Raw genomic sequence first — 21,381 nt, forward strand, 5'->3', positions numbered from 1 at the left:
CCCCAGGCTCGTGCTCCCCGTGCACCTCCGGAGCTTCGCACGGGGAGCGGGAGCCTGGGGCCGCCTCCGCTGAACAGCTGAGAGGCGCGGCGAGATGGCCCCAGCCTCACGCTCCCTGCCCGCCTCCGGAGCTTCACACAGGAAGTGGGAGCCTGGGGCCGCCTCCACTGTGCCTCTCAGCTGTTGAGCGGCTACAGCGGAGGCGGCCCCAGGCTTGCGCTCCCCGCGTGCCTCCGGATAGCGGCCTGAAGCCACTCAACAGCTGAGAGGTGCAGTGGAGGCAGCCCCAGGCAGCACCGGCGGGCGGCAGCGGGGGGGTGGACAGAATAGCCACGCCCCCTCCATTTTGGCGCCCTAGGCAGCTGCCTAGTTCGCCTTAATGGACGTGCCAGCCCTAAGTAGGGCTAAACTGCTTTATTAAAGGTTATAGACAAAGTCCAAAACTCTGCCACGCAGCTCATAAACTCAGAGCTGTTCATCTTTGCTTCCAGCCAGAACGAAAGCTAAAAGTGAAAGGGAAGAATAGAATACAAAAACATCACATGGTAAAGAAATATAACATACACTTCTTTTCCCAGACTGTGTGTGTGAAAACCAACAGACACATTACATGATGCTTCTTGCTGGAGCAGCAGAGGACATATACAAATCCTAACAGGAGGTAGACGATATATTGATTTCAAAAACAAACAAGCAGCAAATCTACAAGCACATAAAACATCTCTAAGGAGATAAAAACATCAGAATTAAAATTTGAAAACAGGTATTAAAAATATTAAAAGTAAAATCAATTTAATTTTAAAACTAATCTAATTTAATTTAACCAACACTAATGTTTCAAGCATGAGCTGAAATATGGCTTATAAAGAGCCTTATAGATGCCTCAGATAGATGGACCAGTGGTCAATCTCAGCATTGCCTACCTAATACTGGATAAAGGTTTCCAAACAAAATGGTAACACAGTCCTTTGCCTACAGGATTACAATCTACATTTTTATTTACCAGCCATTTTTAATGGTTATGTTTAATCTGCATTAAAGTTCTAGTCTGCAGTCCTATGCCCATTTACTTGGGAGTGAATTGAATGGTGAATTGAATGGTGAGGTATAGAGGCTGTGCTGTTGAAGGTTTATTGCTCGTTTTGCTAATTTGTTGTGGACATTGGTTTTGTTGTTTTATTTGTATCTGGTATGAATATTTTTTAGTATTTTTACCTATCTCGCAGTTCAACGTGCAGCACAGCCTTCTCAAATAAATTCAGCCATAAAAGTGGCCAGCAGAGTGGTTTGTGTCTTACTCAGCCCAGCGCCATTGAACTGCATGCTATTCCTATCTTGAGTGGGCAGTGCGTGGTTTAGTCACTCAATTATTATTAATTCTTCACCGGGCATAGTTGCCAGTCTCAGCCTCTGCTTTGCTCTCCGTGCCTCTTGATTCTCCGGAGCTGATCTCTTAGCAAATTGGTGGGGTTATATATATATATATATATAGAGAGAGAGAGAGAGAGAGAGAGAGAGAGAGAGAGAGAGAGAGAGAGAGAGAGAGAGAGAGAGAGAGAGAGAGAGAGGGAGGAGAGAGAGAGAGAGATCTTCTTTGTTGGGAGAGGTTGTCTGGGTTTATTTTTAAGGGCGCTTCACTTCTAAACAATGTGGTAATGGCAAAACCAACAATATCCTGCAGGCTCCTCTCTTCTGGACAGTACAGTAAGCTGCTGATGCCAATGATGAGTCAGACTGTTTGGTGCTGATGCTGCTGCCATTTCATCAGTTCTGTGATCTCGCCTGCATCTCTCCCCTTCGCTGCCCCTCCATCTTTGAAGCGCTGGGTATCTTTTTTTTCCGGGGGGGGGGGCAGAACGCAAAGGAAGGTGGATGTTCTCTACTCTCTTGGAGGCAAACCAAATCCACCTGGTGCTAACCAGATGTCCTTGAGAAGCAACCCTCCTTCCTCCTGACATATTTCCGACGGAAAGCTTCAAGGTAACTGTCCTTCGCTCCCCTCTGCCTCGTAAAGAAGGCCCGGACGAGCTTGGAGCATCCGGCCTGCCTTAGGTGGAGGATGGAGCATCGTTTCAGGACAATATTCCTAAAAGCCTCCCTGCTGCAGCTCAAGGACCAGTTGCCTGGCGGATTACTGGGGGGGTGCTGAGACAGCAGCCGGGAGGTCGTCTTGATGACATCCTTTTGTGGGGGTTTGGGGTAAAAACAAAAAACCAAGAACTAAACAAGAACAGCAACCCACCACCACAGAAACCAAGGGCTTGAGAAAGAGGGGAGGAGGGGCGCGCGCGCGTGTTTTCTGTCATTGCAAACGGCAAGACCCCTTCCTTGGCAAAAACGAGAGGGGCGGCTCTTCGGCTGAGCGGTGTGACGGGCTGACGTTCAGAAAGGATGCGTTGTTACTGTCTTGCTTAAAAAGAAATGTGCTGCTTTGGGTCGAGGGAAGGGGAGAGAAGGCGCTAAAGTGAGGAGTCTCAGACCCCCTGACCTTTCCGTCCACTTTCAGCGGGAACATTTGTGAAGAGTGTGTGTGTGTGTGTGTGTGTGTGTGTAAGTGTGACACAGGTAACACCAGCCTAGTAGTCTACTCCACGTTCTGGAGGGTGCGACGCGTAGGACCTGCCCCACTTCCTCCTCCTCCAGAGAAGATCAACTGCGACAAGGACCGCGTCGCTTCCCCCTTTTTCTTCCCTGCTCGCTCGCTCTCCCAGGAGACGAGAAGAAGCCGCAAAAGGGGACGGAAGAGGAACGCCGCCCAGTGGCCGGTGCGTGCGCGCCGGCGCGCTCCTCAACTAGTCCTTGCTCTCCAACGCGGCGCCCCATCCGCCTTGCGGGCCGCCGGGAGCGCAGCCTCGAGTTGCTAGCGGTGGCGGGAGACCCTCTTCGGTCGGGTATGGAAGGCTTGCATTAGGCTCGCTCCTGCTTCCCTGCGCCAGGCTTGTGTTGTGCTCCTCGAAGGAAGACGCTGCGCCTCCGGCATCCGCGTGGTTGGTCTCTCCGGGGGCGAAGACGCAGCGGCGGCGGCACCGACACCACCACCACCAAGCGCCGGCTCCGGAGCTACCCAGTCTGGGGAAGGTGGAGCATGGAGGCCATTTGGCTCTACCAGTTCCGCCTGATCGTCATCGGGGACTCCACCGTGGGCAAATCCTGCCTCATCCGCCGCTTCACCGAAGGGCGCTTCGCCCAAGTCTCCGACCCCACCGTGGGCGTGGATTTCTTCTCCCGCCTGGTGGAGATCGAGCCAGGCAAAAGAATCAAGCTGCAGATCTGGGACACCGCCGGACAGGAGAGATTCAGGTGAGGAGGAGCCACTTTTGAGGATGGGGCTTGGGAGCCGGGGGGGGGGCATGTCGTGTGCGGACGGAGGGCGAGTGGCAGGTCGGCGCGGCGGAGGCTTCAACTGCGCCCCGAGTTCTTTCCCTTTTACCCGCCGCCACCGCCACCATCATAAAACATCTTTGCTCTTCTGCAAAACAGCCTTGATTGTGAAGTATGGTGGAAGACTCGGACGGTTGGGTGGCGATTCGATTTTGCTTTGTCGTTGAAGATGGAGGAGTCAGAGTAGGAGGGAAGAAGAGACCTTGGGGTGGGGTCCGGGTTCCAAGTGGGATCTCACAGCAGGTCACACACACAACAACACCCAGCTTCCTCCCCTCCCTCACCCCTATCCTCCTAACAGCTGTTCATTGAATTCTGAAGGGAGCCAGAAGCACAACAAAGGCTGCTGAGGAGTGCCCCTCCTCTCAAAGAAACATAAGAAGCAGCCTTCTACCGAGCCAGAATATTGGTCCATTTGGCTCCATGTTGTCCACACTGACTGGCAGTGGTTCTCCATGGTTTCAGGCAGGGGTCTCTCCCAGCTCTACCTGCAGAGCTTGGGGTCTTCTGGTAGCTCTGCTGCTGAGCTCCAGCCCTTCCCTTCCCTTCCCTCTCCATCCTCCGCGTCTGGGCTGATACTGCAGAGGTTTTGTACTAGATTTCTTCAAGAAAACTTTCCCACAGTGCAGATTTGTAGGCCACAAGCAACCATCTTGGACAGGAAGAAAGAGACACTGGCCTTAACAGTTTCTCAGGATCTGGCCTCCCTGTCCCACCTGCCTAAGTAAGGGTCTCCTAATATAAAGAGAGAGGAAAACCAGGCCACTGTGGATCTCATATGCAGGCTTTCCACATGCGTCAAGGAGCTTTGATGCAGTGGTGCCTTCAAACAGAAGATTTCCTTCTCTGTGTGCCTTCCCAAGTGGTACAGCCCCATCTCTTGAGAGTACTGTACCACATGCCTCTAAAAACATCTAGGTCCATTCTTAATAGACACCAGGTTTGGGGAACATCTGGCTTTCCAGCTGCCACTGGACTACAGCTCCCGCCAGCCAGTGGATGGGGGTGATGGGACTTGTAGTTCAGCAAGTCCTGGAGGGCCAAAGGTTTCCCCACACCTGATATGCACATACATGAGCTACTCATTGAACAAGGCCTTGAAGGTGTAACGACTTCAGAAATTGTGTCACCTGGAGGACTTTGTGGATTGTGGTCACTTTCCTCCCCACAACACCCTTGCTAAACTACTTGAGTATCAGAGCTATGTCAAGAGCAGGCAGCCAAACACCGAACTGGCTTGAGGGAGCAACATGTGATTTGCAGACTAAATGTTGCCCAGTCAGCAGATACCCCTCCTGTCCTTTTTCCTGCCCCATGATTGAAAAATGTGTTTATGAGGGACAAAGCAACCCTCTCTCACTAAAATAGCACTTCTCCACCCATTTCTGACCCTACATGAAGGAAGGAAGGAAACTCTGCACCATCTCGTTTTTCCATGCCCCCTCCCCAATAAACCTGGGTATGGATGTATAATTGCTTTTGTATACGTGGTGTCTCCATTCCCTTAGGTGAAAGCAAGCTACTGTATTTTTCTGTGATAATAACATGCCCCTGTGTATAAGGCACCCTTTATTTTGGGGGACACAAAATTAAGAAAATGGGGGGAGATTGTCCTTGTGTATAAGACTACCCCCCCCTTTTAAACATTTTTAGTAAAAACAAACAAACCCAAAAAACACCTAGTCTTATACACGGAAAAGTTCAGTAATTCTTTATTACATTTGTTTCCCACATTTCCTCCAAGGAGTTCTAAGCCAGTTCTGTCCTCTCATCCATTTAATCCACCCAGCAACCCAACAAGGTAGGCTAGCCTGAGAAAATGATTAGCCCAAAGTTACGCAATGAGTTTCATGGCTGTGTGGGGATTTGAACAGCACATTGGCCTCCAGGGTCGGGTTTTTAGTGCCTACAAAACTAATAAACCTTCAGTTTAATATATCTTGTGACTTTGTAACACTGCTGCATTCAGACATTGTGATAAGCTATTTATTATGCTGGGAACGAGTCTCTCACAGGCTTGCGTGCTTCCCCTCCATTCCTGGCATGGCCTTGAGGAGGAATTTAGGAATTTTGCTTGCTCTCTACACATGAGCTACATTTGGACAAGGATGAAGCCAATCTCCAGTTGCTACATGAGAAAGAATGGTTTTGTTTGACCAGAGATTCAGCTGCAGGATGCTTAATTAGACTGTTTCCATTTAGAATCACCAAGGGTTCAATTCCTTTTTAAAAAAATTAAAAAAACAAGTCCCATTCTTCCAATTCACTTTAGTTATGGAAACAGATGGAAATTCAAGAAAATGAGTTCAGAAATATATTTTTATTTTGTTTGGTTCATTCATCATTCATTTCTGTTGGGATCATGGGAGCCAACTCCTAGGGTCCAAGGTCCCTTCACACACACCCCAATGAAATATTTAAGGGTGCTGGCGCTTCCCAAAGATGGTGGGCATTGCCATTCAAATGGTGTGTGTGTGCCGTGTCATGTGATCAATTAAGTGGGGTGGCACTTACCTGCCCTCCATATTTTATTCAAGTTGGCCCCCCTGGTTAGGATGAAATATAGAAAACAGCCTGGGGGGGGAATAGTACAGGTCAGAGAAAGGTTATAGAGAAGGATGGGGACAGAGAGCGGGGAAACGGAAAGATATATATATTAGCAAATCTGATGCTTAAGGTGGGTGAGGTGAAGGGGTGCCAGAATGCCTGAAAATTGCATGACATTAGGATGAAAAACGCAGAAGTAAGAAGCAGCAGAAGACCAACTAGGTCTCCCATTGAAATAAATGAGGGGGGGGAATAGAAAAGCAGAAAAGTAGTGCAATTGAACTGAATGCTGAAAAACATAAAGGATAAAGAATAAAAATGTTGTTTCCCTGCTCCCCCAGAAACCACATGACATGTTTTGACCATTTCAGCTGTGCTGCTGGTCTTAAAGATGTTCTCTTGAGTCACCTTCCTCTTGGACCCTGATTTCCAGTCTTGGGCTGTCCCATTATTATTTGATTTAAATCTCGTGGTTTCCAGTTGCAGTGCATAGCTCTCTAGTGTACTTAGTCTGGATCATATCAAAGGCCTATCCAGTCCAGCTTCCTGGTTCCTATGGCAGCCAACCAGATGCATCTGGGAAGCCTCCAAGCACAGACTGAAGGCAAGCACCCAGTATCCCCAGTAGACAACACTAAGTGCCATAGTGCTGGGAACCTGGAAGTTGTAAAGAGCCATCTTGGCTATACTTATCGTTCATCGACTTATCTAACCCACTTAATGCAGAGGTTTTCAACATTTTTCAGTCCAAAGCTCCCTTGACCAGCTACATTCTTTCTGTGGCACCCCTGTGGGGCTCAGGAGCCTGGTTATGTCACCCCTTGCCCACAGAGCTGGCAGCTTCTCACCCTTTTTGGAACACCCTCCCTTGTGGAGTGTTCTCTCAGCCTCTCTCCTCTCCCATCTCCTTGGGAGTCCCCCGGGAAGCTGCTGTTGCCCCTCCCTGCCCCAAAGAGAGGTGCCTCCTCACACTGTCCCACAGGGGCTTGGGACATGTCTGTCCATTCCCAACAGCAAGGTTTGGTGGACTGGCTGGCTGGGCTCCCTCACCCACTTGCTTGCTTACTCTGAGGCTACCTCAGATCCTGGCAACCAGCACCCCCGGGCCAGCCTCAGAGGCACCATTCACCTGGGGAGCTTGTAGCCAAGGCTGCTGCAACCAACAGCTGTGCAAGCCTTTGGGCTGTACAAGCAGAGACACGAAAGGGTATTATTATTATTATTATTATTATTATTATTATTATTATTATACCACTCTATACCCATAGGTCTCAGGGTGGTTAACAGAACAAAATCAACATAAAATGCATAATATATACAGTATAATCAAAATAAAATCAACAACCCAATAACACCCCTCCCCCCAAAAAGAGCCACATGTTAAAAGGGCATAGGATGTCAATCAGATCAACCAAAGGCCTAGTTAAAAGGGAATGTTTTTGCCTGGCACCTAAAGGTGTATAATGAAGGTGAACTTCCCTGGGGAGAGCATTCCACAGATGGGGAGCAACTGCAGAAAAGGCCTGTTCTCATGTTGCCACCCTCCGGACCTCTCAAGGATGATCTCAGGGTCCAGGTAGGTTAATATAAAAAGAGAGAGTCCTTGAGGTATTGAGGTCCTGAGCCACTTAAGGCTTTATAGGTCAAACCCAACACTTTTAATTGGGCCCATGAAACTAATGGGTAGCCAGGGCAGCCGGACCAGGATCGGCGTAATATGTTCAAACTGTCCTGCTCCGGTGAGCAACCTGGCTGCTGAATTCTGCACTAGCTGAAGATTCTGATTCATCTTCAGCTGCAGCCCTACACATAACACATAGCAGTAATCTAACCATGAGGTTATCAGAGCATGGACAACAGTAGTTAGGATATCTCTGTCCAGATAGGGGTGTAGCTGAGCCACCAGCTGAAGCTGGTGGAAAGCACTCTGGGCCACTGAGGCCACTTGAGCCTTGAGCGACAGCAAAGGATCCAGGAGGACCCCCCCCCCCAAGCTACAAACCTGCTCCTTCAGAGGAAGTGTAACCCCATCAAGAGCAGGCGACTTCCCACCCATCTGATCTAGGGAACCACCCATAAACAGTGCCTCAGTCTTCTCTGGATTGAGCTTCAGTTTGTTGGCTCTCATCCAGTCCATTTTTGAGGCAAGACACTGGTCCAGCACTTCCACTGCATCACCAGCAGTTGTAAAGGAGAAATAGAGCTGAGTGTCATCAGCATACTGCTGACAATGTACTCCGAACCTCCAGATAACCTCACCCAGCAGTTTCATGTAGAATTTATACAACGCTGGGGATACGGTAGGACTGAGCCCTGCGGAACCCCACATTGAAGGTTCCACTGGGCTTAAAAGGAACACCCTCCGGGAACGACCACCCAAGTAGGACTGGAACCACCCCAAAGTGGTGCCACCCACCCCTAGTTTGGACAATTGCTCCAGAAGGATACTATGGTCAATGGTATCAAAAGCCACTGAGAGGTCAAGAAGAATTAACAAGGACATGTTTCCCTTGTCTCTCTCAACAGAGGTCATCATACAGGTGACCAAGGCAGTTTCTGTGCCAAAACTGGGCCTAAACTCCGATTGAAATGGATCCAGAAAATCAGCTTCTTCCAAAAGCACCTGGATCTAGTCTGTGATCACTCGCTCTAGAACCTACCCAGGAAAGGGAGGTTAGCAACTGACTGGTAGTTAGTTAGGCATCAGAGGGAAGGAAAGAAGGTCTGAGGCCAGTTTTGCCTGGGGGACCCCTGACCATCATTCAAGGCACCCCACGGCACACTGGTTGAAAACCATTGCCTTGCTTAAAGCCATCACTCCATCATGTGGCAGCAGGTTTCACAAACTACTTGTGTACTAAATGAAAAAAATAAGAACATAAGGAGCATTCTGCTCCAGCCCCTCCCCCCCCCAGTGCACTCCGAGCACTGTTGGAACTACAGCTCCCATCATCACTCAGCATTGGCCATGATGGCTGGGGCTATTGGGAGCTGAAGTGCAGCAACATCCAGAGAGCTCTAGATAATTGAAGGCTCATGAAAAGCAATGTTTCCCTGACCAGAATACAATTTCTGCATGCAAAAGGGCACCTTTGGATGTCTCCTTAGATTCATAGAGATGTGTGGAACCTAGGAGTCTATTGAGTGTTCTATATACACCCTTCACTTGCCAATTCCTAAAACCTAGCCAACCTCTGTACACCACATGCAGTGAGGGGGGTGGAGGGGTATGCATTGTCAAGAGTTTTGCTTTACAAATACCTCCAAATGACTCTGGTCTCTCCATATATTTTGAGGATGACTTGAACTAGCAGACTCTTGGCCCATCAGTTTAGTGGAAGCAGAACCAAGACTTTGTTGCCCTGTTTAGGCCTATGGCAGAATCTAGTGACAAAGGTATGTGCATCTCATGCAGAAGGTCCCAGGTTCAATCTCTAGGTAGGGCTGGAGAAAGACTCTTGCTTGAAACCTTCAAGAGACACTGCTACTCAGTGTGAACTACCGGTATACTGAGGCAGGTGGACTGGTGGTCAGCCATGATATAATGCAGCAGCTTCTGGAGCACCAGGCTTCCCATCTCCACTCACTGGGTCACCTTGAGTCTGTCACGGTCTCCTAGCCTAACTTACCTCACAAGGTTGTTAATGAGGATAAAGAAGAGGGCAAGATTCATTTTTTTTCTGCTCCTTAGAGGGTGGGTGGAATGTAAATGCAGTTAACACCATTGCACCCCCAACACAAGTAAATAAAAGCAAGAAGATCCCTCACATGTAGAAATCTAGTATGTCAGGGAAAAGGGAAATATTATATGGGGTGGGCACTGAGTAATTAGACCTTTCGCTAGTTAAACAATCTCTGGCATTTTAAACCATAACAGGGACAGCTTCATACCTGCAACTTGGAGTGTCATAGCCCAGACAGAATTACCATGTGATTCTGCAAACACATATAAATTGCATCTGTACAGCCATTCCTTCTCTTCCCTCCAGCCCAATACACACATTGTATGTTACAGCCCACATGTTACCCAAGCAAATGGTCCAATTTCTGTAGTGAGGGTATACTCCCCAATTGTACACCCTATTTGGGGCGTTGCTGGTTTGAAATTGATCACCAATTACTGGTCCTCTTTCTCTTCACCTGTTCAGCTGAGATTTCATAAATGAGGAATGCTACTTAGGAAAATCTGGGGTATTTTTTACTTTGCAAAATAGTAGATGTGGCCTGCACAGGGGAGGCTTGGGACAGATGAAAAGTAAAACAAAAAAAGTGGTTATAGAGGGAATGAAACAGTCACATTTTCCAATGTCTTATGGAAACAGTGACATTGGAATGGAATCCAGCCACTTTCTAGAATAAAATTTCTAGACTGTCCATTGAATGATAAAAGTACTAGCCACCGCAAACCCAGTGTTGCTCTTGATTTTTTATTTTTTATTTTTACAAAAAATCAGTACAGTTCTGAAAGGTTCAGTAAGCCTTCTTGATTCTATATTGTATTCAAACATAGACGAAAACCTTAGTCTTAGCAACCACCATGTAACTTTTGGACATGATTTCTTAAGAGGTGTCCAGATTCATAATGCACAAACAACTTTCCAGATGGTGTAAGAGAAAAAGATGGTGGGGCAGAGAATCTTTGTGTTGTCTTGTACAAACCCCCTTTATTTTGCTGTGTAGCACAAAAGGGCAGTGTTCTGGGTGGATTTGCACCTAACTGGCTATTTCAGATGCACAAAACTAGCCTTTGCCACCAGCGTTTAACTCTTGAAAATGATTCTCATTTCCTTCCTTGGGCTGCTGCTCTCTTCCAGATCAATTACCAAAGCCTACTACAGGAACTCAGTTGGCGGTCTGCTCCTCTTTGACATTACAAACCGCAGGTCCTTCCAGAATGTTCACGAGTGGCTAGAGGAGACCAAAGCGCACGTCCAGCCTTACCAGATTGTGTTCGTTTTGGTGGGCCACAAATGCGACCTAGACACTCAGCGGCAAGTCACCCGGCACGAAGCTGAAAAACTGGCCCTTGCTTATGGCATGAAGTACATTGAAACCTCTGCCCGGGATGCCATTAATGTGGAGAAAGCTTTCACCGACCTGACTCGAGACATATATGAGCTTGTTAAGAGAGGCGAAATTACTATCCAGGAGGGCTGGGAAGGGGTGAAGAGTGGGTTTGTCCCAAACGTAGTCCACTCCTCGGAAGAGGTGGTGAAATCAGACAGGAGATGTCTGTGCTAATTGCTTAATGAAAGCAAGGAAAGATTATTGCTGAACTTTACTAACCAAAACATACCCTGCTATACAAACTTGTCGTGTGACAGAAGAGAATGTGACAGTAGTATGGCAAGTACCAATGCCTGGTGCTTTGAACCTCTGAAGAATAGAATCGTGAAGGGCTGTAACCCCCCGTTATGTAGGAATGAACCCAGATGCATGCTTATATTGTAGGAGATGGGGTAATGTTAAGAGCAGAAAAGATCCGATAGGGGTAGTAAATATCAGGGAAATTTACAAACCCTGTTTTAAATAAATCTGTCATTCAGTGCTTTGTGTTGAAGCCTATTAATATGAAACATATTCAGAGGAGGAGGAGAGACAGAAATCTTGGCTTATTATTCTATATTTTTAGGAAGATTAAAACATAACATGGTTGCCATTCTTTTTACGAGAACTTGATGGTTAACACAAAGAGGAAAGCATATTTTGCAGAAGGGGCAAATGCTTTCATGCCTATAATATTGCTGCAGTATAATCCAACTCTCTTTAAAAGGAAAGGGTTAGATCACTCTTGTTAAAATGCAGTGCAGTGAATAGAACTGTTAAAATGTGGTGCAATGAATAGAACACAGACTGGTGTTTTCCTGATCAAGTCAGACTTGGTGGTTCCAATTCCAGTAATTTGACAGACCAAACGTTTGTGCTACTTCTTCAGTTATTGAACTGGAAATGCTCCCCATTTCTGAATTGGCTGTAAAATCTGTTATCAGCAATGGTGAAATTCTCAGCCATATGCAATCATTAAATGGGAAATTATTTTATCCTAATTCAGGGGGGGATGCAGCCCTCCCACCAGTAGCAAGCTGCAGTGGGCAATTTTGGGTCATTTTAAATACAAACTTCTTGCAAATAAGGCTGGGGAGAAGCAGGACTCATCAAAATGGAGAGCACAGACTTTTCCCAAAGAGCAGGAAGTGGGGGTGTTCTTTGTTTTGTTTTGTGGGGTGAATTTTTTTTGGAAAACAAGTTCAAAAGGACTATCTGAAGCTGAAGAGGTGAACAGCAGGAGAGAGAGAACTAAGGAAGAGGGTGTGTGGGTAGGAAACCCACAGGAAAGCGGTCAGAAGCGCAAGAAGGAACGTTTTTTACTTTGAAAGTAGGACTGGATAAAATGCTGGCCTACAACGCTTCAAGTGGGCCTTTGTTTCAGGGTAAACTTCTTGAGTTCTGAATTAAGAAAGCAAGCAGTCCAAATGAATTAAGGTAAGCAATAACAGCCACCCTGAATACCTAGGAAGAAATTAATGTGTTGGCAAGATACACAGTGATATTCATATGTGCAAAGAAAGGATGCTTAATGTGTATAATGGTCTAGATAGATATTAAGATGGAACAAGCCTGGAAGCAGGAAGGGGGAGAGAGTGGGGGAGGAGAGAGAGAGAGAGAGAACATCTGGAGAGCACCAGGTTGGGGAAGAATGTGGTATAACAATTATTTTGAATGAAGTTAATCTATACCTTCACATGCATTTCCACACTTGATCATAGCTTTCAACTTTTCCCTTTTCTCGTGAGGAATCCTATTCGGAATAAGGGAATTTCCCTTAAAAAAAGGGGGAAAGTTGACAGCTATGCACTTTATACTTACAGAAGATCCTTTTAAGAGAACTGCCCACATCATTACTTTGTAAAGATGCAGGCAGAACTATATTAGGTGAGTTTGAACTGGAAACAGAATTTTAAGTTTGGCACAACAAAGGTCATATTAGGGGTAATGCTAATATTGGTGTCTTTATTTTCAATAATTAATTGGGTAACTAGCCTTGTAATAAACACCACTAATATCCACCTTGAGACAGGGAGAAAAAGTGGGCGAGGGGCAGTTTGAAAAAGCCCCCCCCCAACAAAAATCAAGAGTGTGTGTATAGGTGTGTCTGTATACATGCACACATATTTTCAGAGGGGTGATGTTTTTCAAACTAGCCCTCATCTACTTTTATATACATTGGCCCATATAATATTTTGCTTCTCATCAAGTGGTAATAATAATTACACAAATAGTCACATGACATTCACTGCCAGCCAGGCTTTTGCACACTTGCAACAGCAATGGGATATGAACAGCATTTAATCTTGAGCCAAAAATATATAGCTAAAAACAACCCCCAATTAATCTAGTCCATCCTGACTTCCACTTTCATTGGAGTTAAGGAGAAATGTTTTGCCCAACCCATACAGATATTACAAAGCAAGAATGCAATAGGTGAGGGAAGGGAGCCCCAGACAATATCAAAGGAAAATTCTTATATTTTTCTGGGCTTGACATTAGGGTTGAACCCAGGTATCAAAAGAGTTTCGAAGTTAACACCCTAGCAAACTCTGGCTCAAATTCAGCTGCATTGGGATTAGAGAGACATACAGGCTCGGAGTGGGGGGCAAGATGGAAGAAAACTGGGGCTGTCACCCAATTAAAGTTGTTTTAGTCAATTTTATGAATTTTCATTGCATGGATTTCCAGAGATGCCTTGCTTAAATGCTGTTACTGCAAAAAAAGCAGTGTATCTTGTGACACCTTATAGAATGATTGAATGAAGGTATGTCACTTTTTAAAGTGTCACAGAACTCTGTGCTGTTTCAATTACAAGTTTCTAAAGTTTTCTAAAGAAAAAAGCATATTCTTTTTAGATTGGGGTGGCCCTCCGCATGCTGTTGGACTTCAAATCTCATTAGATCAGCCAGCATGGCCAATGATTATGGATGATGATCTAAACTTACAACTGACCCTTATAGTGAATGGGAGAAACTGAGCTCAGTGAATGTACCATAAATGCTTTAGACTAGAGCAGGGATGAGGGACCTATGGCCCTCCACATATTGGTCATGGATGATGGGAGTTGTGGTCCAACAACATCTGGAAGCCCAAAGATGCCAATATCCTTGTTTTAGATATAATGCACAGTAGTTTTAGAGAATGGACAGCAGGCATCATGGTTCTTCTGAAATGGTACTTTCCATCTATAAAAGAGCTTGCATTAGAAATTATTATAAGATTAAATGACTACGCAATTAATTAGGGGCTCCTTTTTAGTTGATCAAAAAGCTTTTATAATCAATTAATCTAAGCAGTTGACTTAACTGTTGCAGCCCTCTAGAAAAAACCAGTATCAGTTACCGGTAATACTGAAGTTATATCATAAACATTGTAACCAAGTCTAATTAAAAACTTCCAATTTTCTGTCCTACCATAACTGAATTGAATATATTCCATGTTTTATTTTAGATTGCTAAATTGACATGTTCATTTCATTCCAGGCATGTTCATTTTCAAACTTTTCATCTTAAAACACAAGTTTTCCTTTTCTGTATGATAATATTGTGGTCTTTCATACTATTTATAACCCAAATAAGATACTGTTACTGCTTCTTCTTGTTTAACCAAAGTCTTGGTGGTTCCTATTTTCAATTCTAAAAAAACCCAAATATACCTAACATCTTAAGAGTGCAGCACCTTGCAACTTTTATCGCTTACCTTGACTATATCTTTGTGATTATTTCTTTTAGTACAGCAAAACAATTTATACTTTTTAACTTCATAAATATGCTGCACAGAACTAATTCATATGATAGCTTTTAAAACCTTGGATGAATCAGGAAAGGGAAAAGATAGTACATCTTCAACCCAGCGCATAGTTAAAACTATGAAATTCGTTCTCACAAGACGTCGTAGTGGCCACTCTTTGGAAGGCTTCTAAAGGGGAGAAGACTATCAATGGCTACTAGCTATGGCTACTAGCTATGACAGTTGTGTTCTGCCCCAGCATACGAGTTGCTGGGAGTCAAAAGTGGGCTCAGTGCTGTTGCACACGAGTGCTGCTTGTGGAATTCCCATTGTGGCCCTTTTCTTGCTACTGAGAGAACAGGATGTTAGACTAGATGGGGCCATAGGCCTGATCCAACAGGGCTCTCCTTACATTCTTATGTAAATTCTACACAACATACTTAATGCAAATATATTGGCTCAAATCCAAAGAAAGTTAGCCATGATACTCAAGGACTGGTTTAAATTAACAAGGCATAAATTAGTCACAACGGCACTTGTCCTGTTGAGTTCAGAGCAGCACATTTAACTTCCTCTGGATTTGGGTCATTCGGACTCATTCCATTGAATCCATTATGATGACAACATGTTTATTTGAATTGGTACCAGCTTTCTGAAGTTGCAGAAAGAGGGCTCTCCTAACATCCCTTTAACCGGAGAAAAGTAAGAGCATAAGGGCTTCTGTATGCCAAGAATGACCTCTCCCCTTCACGTACTGATGGTACAAACCTAAGTGTGGCTACTAAGAAGCAAGGCCAATTGCATTCTTAGGGACTCTCTCCCTGGTGTGTTTAGGACTGCAACCTTAATGTATTAAAATTTAGGTTTCATAAGCAAATCAGCATTGGATACATTTCAGTTCTACTCAACCTTCAAAAAGCATTCAAATACTATTACCCTTCATGGCTTCAAACCTTTTAAGACATTTTGTATCTCTGTAAGGGACATGATAAAAAAATCTTACTCATCAATTAATCTTCTAATTAATCTTACTCTTTATTTATCCAAAGTCATTCTAGTGTAGTGAGAAAATATTTTTAACAGCAAATAAATACCCCAGGAAAAGCTATAGATTTACTTCTGCATTGTCATTAATTTACCAAGCATTGTTCTTTACCCCAGATTCAGGTATTCAGTTGGCTTTAAAAATGAATTCAGGATTAAACATTCTGCATAATAACCAATATTGCTCACAACGAACCCATTGAAATTAAGGGACCTGCTCTGAGTAGGACCAACATTTGCTACAATTCTCTATTTATAAAACATTTATATGCTGATTTTTGGCTCTAAACTTTTTTGGACTGCCCTCTTAACTGCAAAAATACAATTGAATCCAAAAGAAAGCAACTAGCATGAAGAATTCCAGCATCATTTTACGTCAGGATCCATAGACTAGCATACTGGCAAATTTCATTTCCCCTCAGTGCATTTACTGGTGTTTTTTTTACCAAAATAGATATAGTTCAACTGCTGCCTGCCTCAATAAATACATTTTAAATACATAGAGGGAATAAAGTTTGGTCATATTTGGACTCTTTGATTTATAATGTATACTGCATTAGAGTTACAAAAGAAAGTAAAATGTATAGGAAATTTGACTGAAGACCTTTAAACGTAAAATAATTCTGATCGAAACTCATGATGTAATCTCTTTCTAATGCCGTATATTTTTAGGCAACTTATATAAATGATCATCTGGGGAGGGGGACTTCCTCCTATACAAATAAAAGTGGGGTTTGACTTTGTAAAATGAAAAACCTCATCTTTTTCTTGACTTGTTTTAGCATTTTGACTACTGCAAGATACACTGGAGGGTAATACTTTTTTAAAAAAAAGGCATTTTCTTTCATTTTCATTCTCTGGCAAAGACACACAAAATAAAAACAAGCCTGTTGGTAAACTCACAATCTCAGTCTGCATGCTGGATTAAAAGGAAAAAAAAACTCTCAGTACCTCCAGATTAAAATTATACTGTACACTTTCCCTAGCTTTCTGTTATATGCACTGTAATGAAATGTGACAAAAAAAACCTGCTGTATTTAGCTGTGTGTGAATGAAAACTATGCTTGTATCTAGCAAAATGGTTAATGTGATTATGTGACATTCAAAACTTGTAAAGGAAAATCCGTGTTTTTATTTCCTCTGCTGTTCCCCACCCCACCCCATCAAACATCTGTATACAGCAACCATGGTGGTAAAAACCCAGTACGGAGTAGATTAATAATAAACATACACACTGTTTTAACAGAATCCACTGGTGTTTTTAAGGTGCAGATATGAACAAGGTCTGTCTCCCACTATCCTGGGCATTTTCAAACTTGTATTCTTGTACAAATCCACAATGAACAGTTTATTCTATAGAGCCAGGATGGGAAATAGTCCATTTGAATCATTGCCAAGGCAATGTATTGTGAACTACAGGGAAATCGCTAATTCCTGTATTGCACACAGCTGACATTTTAACTGAAATCAAGCAAATTATGACCTAGGAATTGCTGGTAGATTGGACTGCTGCTCTTCTGCATTGTCATTTGTGCAAGCTGCAGTTAAACTTTTGAAAATCCAGCCATGGAAAACATTTGCTGACAAATGTACATCCTGCCGGAAAAACATCCAGCATCCACATCCATGCATCCTTGCAGTGCCTGTTGCCACACTCTAGCTGCCCCCCTTCCATTAAAAAAAGGCTTCTTGCTTTTAACGCCCAACTGACACAGGAACACTAATGGGCCCTGTGGGAAATAAAGCTAGAGTAGGCAGTGGCAGGGTGGAGGCAGGATCTTCCTAGCTTTCCACAATGTCTCAGAGCAATGATGTATTGAGAGAACTGCAGGACAAATGGTGGTTAGACTCAGTAGGCCTGGTACAGCTCAGAGCAGAAACACAATTGGATAAAAGGAACCAGAAGGCACTTTGCACACAGACCCTTTAATCCTGGCCGTGGTCACAGCTGGTGAAGGTGAGGATTAAAGATAACGTTCTATAGCGTGGTGTTTCTAGGAACCAAAAAAGTGTCCATCTGCTCAGCAATGCTGCCAACTGGATGGTGGATGGTGGACGGACATTGGTCATGTTCCAGTCTTAGCCTGATATATCCCTGCAAGATCATGGATTTAAAACAGAGGCAGTCAACTATGATGCTCTTCAGATGTTGCTTGACTCAAACTTCCAGCAACCGCAGCTAGTAAGGGCATTGGCCAGGGAGTGATGGGAGTTGTAGTCCACCAAAAAGACAAGAGTTGTCACCTGATTATAGAATCTTGAGTCAATTAGTTATATTTGTATGTAGGAGAAAATAGTTCTTGAAGCAATAAACATATTTTCTGTTCTTATGGTTATGTACATGTATCCTCTTGAGAATACATTGCTTCCTATGAGAAGGATCAGGAAATGGCAACTAAAATGATCGAGGCATGGAAGTACGTAAATATGAGGAAATGTTCCAACAGTTGGAGCTGTTTGCTTTAGAAAAAAGGAGAGTAAATTGAGGGATGGAGAATGATGAATGTTTATAGAATTATTCAGGGCTAGAGGGAACATTGCTGTCGTGTAATAGTGGAAGATTCAAGACAGTGCATGGCTGGAAGTGTTGAGTTTGCACCCATGATGTGTAGTAATGGCCACTAACTTGTATGACTTTAAAAATTGTTCTAATAAAAATTCATGAAGGATATCTGGTTACTAGGCATGTAGGGGACCCCTGTGAGCATTGGATGCTGGACTAGGTAGGCCTTTGGCATGAGCCAGCAACTCTTCTCTTATGATGAAACTTCAGAAAGGATGTCACATCATTTGCCACAAGATCTTGTGCTGGGATGACCATGTGTGCATGACTGAATTTGTAAGCACCTAACGGTAAAGGGATGGTACGCAGGTGGTGCTGTGGGTTAAACCACAGAGCCTAGGGCTTGCCGATCAGAAGGTTGGCGGTTCGAATCCCTGCAACGGAGTGAGCTCCCGTTGCTCGGTCCGAGCTCCTGCCAACCTAGCAGTTCGAAAGCACATCAGGGGTCCCTTTAAGGGGTCCCTTTACGTGACCGACTCGGATTGTGGCACTCATCTCGCACTATTGGCCGAGGGAGCCGGCGTACAGCTTCCAGGTCATGTGGCCAGCATGACAAAGCCGCTTCTGGTGAACCAGAGCAGCGCACGGAAACGCCGTTTACCTTCCTGCTGGAGCGGTACCTATTTATCTACTTGCACTTTGACGTGCTTTCAAACTGCTAGGTTGGCAGGAGCTGGGACCAAGCAACGGGAGCTCACCCCGTCACAGGGATTTGAACCGCCAACCTTCTGATCGGCAAGCCCTAGGCTCTGTGGTTTAACCTACCTCTTCCTTTAAACTGCAGGGATTTGAGCCCCAGAATTATTGCAGTCCTGGGGCAATGCACTGGAAGTTTGGTGTTACAGCAACTTGCTGAAGCACAGTCTTAGAAAAGGAATTTCTTCTCTGGACTATTATCGCCTAAGAGGGTGCTTGCCACACACACACACAAATATATATACAGTACCAACTTTATTTTGTGGAGCTCAAGATAGGCTATGTGAGGGGATTTCCCATCCAGGAAGTGACCAGCTCTCAGACTGTCTTTACTCAGACCCATTCTGAAGCATTTTAACAGTGGGCTTTCAACTGGCTGAGGTGTATAGTGAGGTGGGATTGCTGCTACCATACAGCCGTTCTGGCTACAAATCATGCCTAGGATAGCAAAGGGCTCTCAGCTCTTTCAAAGACACCACAGCTCTTCTCAGTCCCTCATGCTGCATCATGGCTAGACACAATCAAGAGTTCTTGAGTTCACTGAGTAGCAGTGTTAGGCCACCGTGGAATACCCAGAAACTGCAGGTTTGGGGAAATAAAGGGAGACATTCACAGGCAGAGATCCATAGAATTACTTTAAGCCATCCCCAAGTTGTGCACATGCATAGGAAGCACACTTTTAAAACTCTCCTAAAACCATAGAATTGTATTTGGAAGGGGTTTCAGTGGTCATCTAGCCCAATCATTTGCAATGCAAAACTAAAAAAATCTGACAGATGTCCATCTGGCCTGTTTAAAAGCCTCCAATGAAAGTGTGCCACAAAACAAGAGGACAGTGACTGCTCAAGCAAGTCCAAACACCCTTTGGGTGTATAGAAGTGGCCTTGTAATTCTTTTGATTGTTCCCATTGCATTCAAGAGGCACCAATGCTCTGTGGCAACATGACTATTAAAGATGCTTGGATAGCCATTTCACCCTCCCATCTTTTAGAAGTGTGGGATGCATGCAAAACATGATTTTAGGGCTCCAAGATTAGCTGACCTCAATTGTGCAGCAGTAGAACCATTTCAGGATCCACTATCCTTCGTCATTATTTCTGCACTGTGTTCAGACAGTTCCATAAGCAGTTTTGGTGTTTGTTCATGCCTTTTTCCATTTATGTTGCCATGTACACTAGCATATATGGACACAATGATTAAAGCACAGTGCAACAAGGCAAGACTAAATGAAAAGTATGAATGTGCTAACTCATGAACTGTAGCAATTCTCTAGTTAAGATAGGTGAGCAACAAACACAAGAGAAACATGCTCATCCCTAAAGTTTTAAGATGCCAACCTACAACCCCCCTAACAGCTCAGGCTAGAATTGCCTTACATATCTAGGAGATCCAATGTCCATATGGAACTTTTAGCTGAAGCACTCTTAGCCTTACTCAGCATCTATAATAAACACTACAGCTTGAACACACATAATTTTATTCAAGCCATCAACTCAAATTCTCACAAGAGCACCATCTTGTCTCATAGTAAGGCAAAACCAACTTCTTGGAGGAGGGGGAAATCTATGGCTTGAAGAGATGAAACTATATACAAAAATTCTGTAATCGAAAAGGGAAAATGAGAAAGATGAGAAACATTTTCTTTCATAATCTATGTTAGTTGCATTATTTGGATGTTAAATTCTGAATTTTTATTCACCAGAAATATTGTTGTCTTCTGTTTCTGTTGCTTCTGAATCTAAATAAAATAATGTCCTTTTATTTTACCATAGTATCTTAGATTTGTCTTTTAAACGTGCATTTATTTTCTACAGGTTCAAAATTATGCTTTGGGATCTTAAGGTATAGCACATGGGTAGGCAAACTAAGGCCCGGATCCGACCCAATCGCCTTCTAAATCTGGCCCACAGACGGTCCAGGAATCAGCGTGTTTTTACATTAGTAGAATGTGTCCTTTTATTTAAAATGCATCTCTGGGTTATTTGTGGGACCTGCCTGGTGTTTTTACATGAGTAGAATGTGTGCTTGTATTTAAAATCCATCTCTGGGTTATTTGTAGAGCATAGGAATTAGTTCACCCCCCCCAATATAGTCCGGCCCCCCACAAGGTCTGAGGGACAGTGGACCGGCCCCCTGCTGAAAAAGTTTGCTGATCCCTGGTATAGCACTTTGGGATGGGTATAGCACCTCCAACACTGGGTAAACTTGAAAGCTCTCCATCATTTTAAGAACTAAAACAATCTCTATTTACCATTCCACCATCACCCGTCAATAATTACATTACCAAATATTTCAAAAGTTTTGGTGCCCATCTGCTAAAAGGAACAGGTGCTAGAGGTTTCTGCTATAAGTCTTTCAAGTTTCACTGTTAT

The 21,381-nt window shown here is 44.2% G+C and overlaps 1 protein-coding gene and 1 pseudogene across 1 annotated transcript; one reads left to right on the plus strand and one right to left on the minus strand.

The window, feature by feature from the left end:
- Positions 1-1,220: 1,220 nt before the first annotated feature.
- On the plus strand, positions 1,221-11,522 carry RAB39B (RAB39B, member RAS oncogene family). The gene is made up of 2 exons (XM_035101965.3): positions 1,221-3,300; positions 10,743-11,522. The coding sequence occupies exons 1-2, from the start codon at positions 3,086-3,088 to the stop codon at positions 11,167-11,169; spliced, it is 642 nt and encodes a 213-aa protein (XP_034957856.1). The 5' UTR covers positions 1,221-3,085; the 3' UTR covers positions 11,170-11,522.
- On the minus strand, positions 7,372-8,200 carry LOC148686588 (uncharacterized; annotated as a pseudogene).
- Positions 11,523-21,381: the final 9,859 nt, after the last annotated feature.

This window comes from Zootoca vivipara, chromosome Z2 (genome assembly GCF_965207765.1).
Source record: "Zootoca vivipara chromosome Z2, rZooViv2.hap1.1, whole genome shotgun sequence".
In the NCBI taxonomy this organism is placed as follows: domain Eukaryota; kingdom Metazoa; phylum Chordata; class Lepidosauria; order Squamata; family Lacertidae; genus Zootoca; species Zootoca vivipara.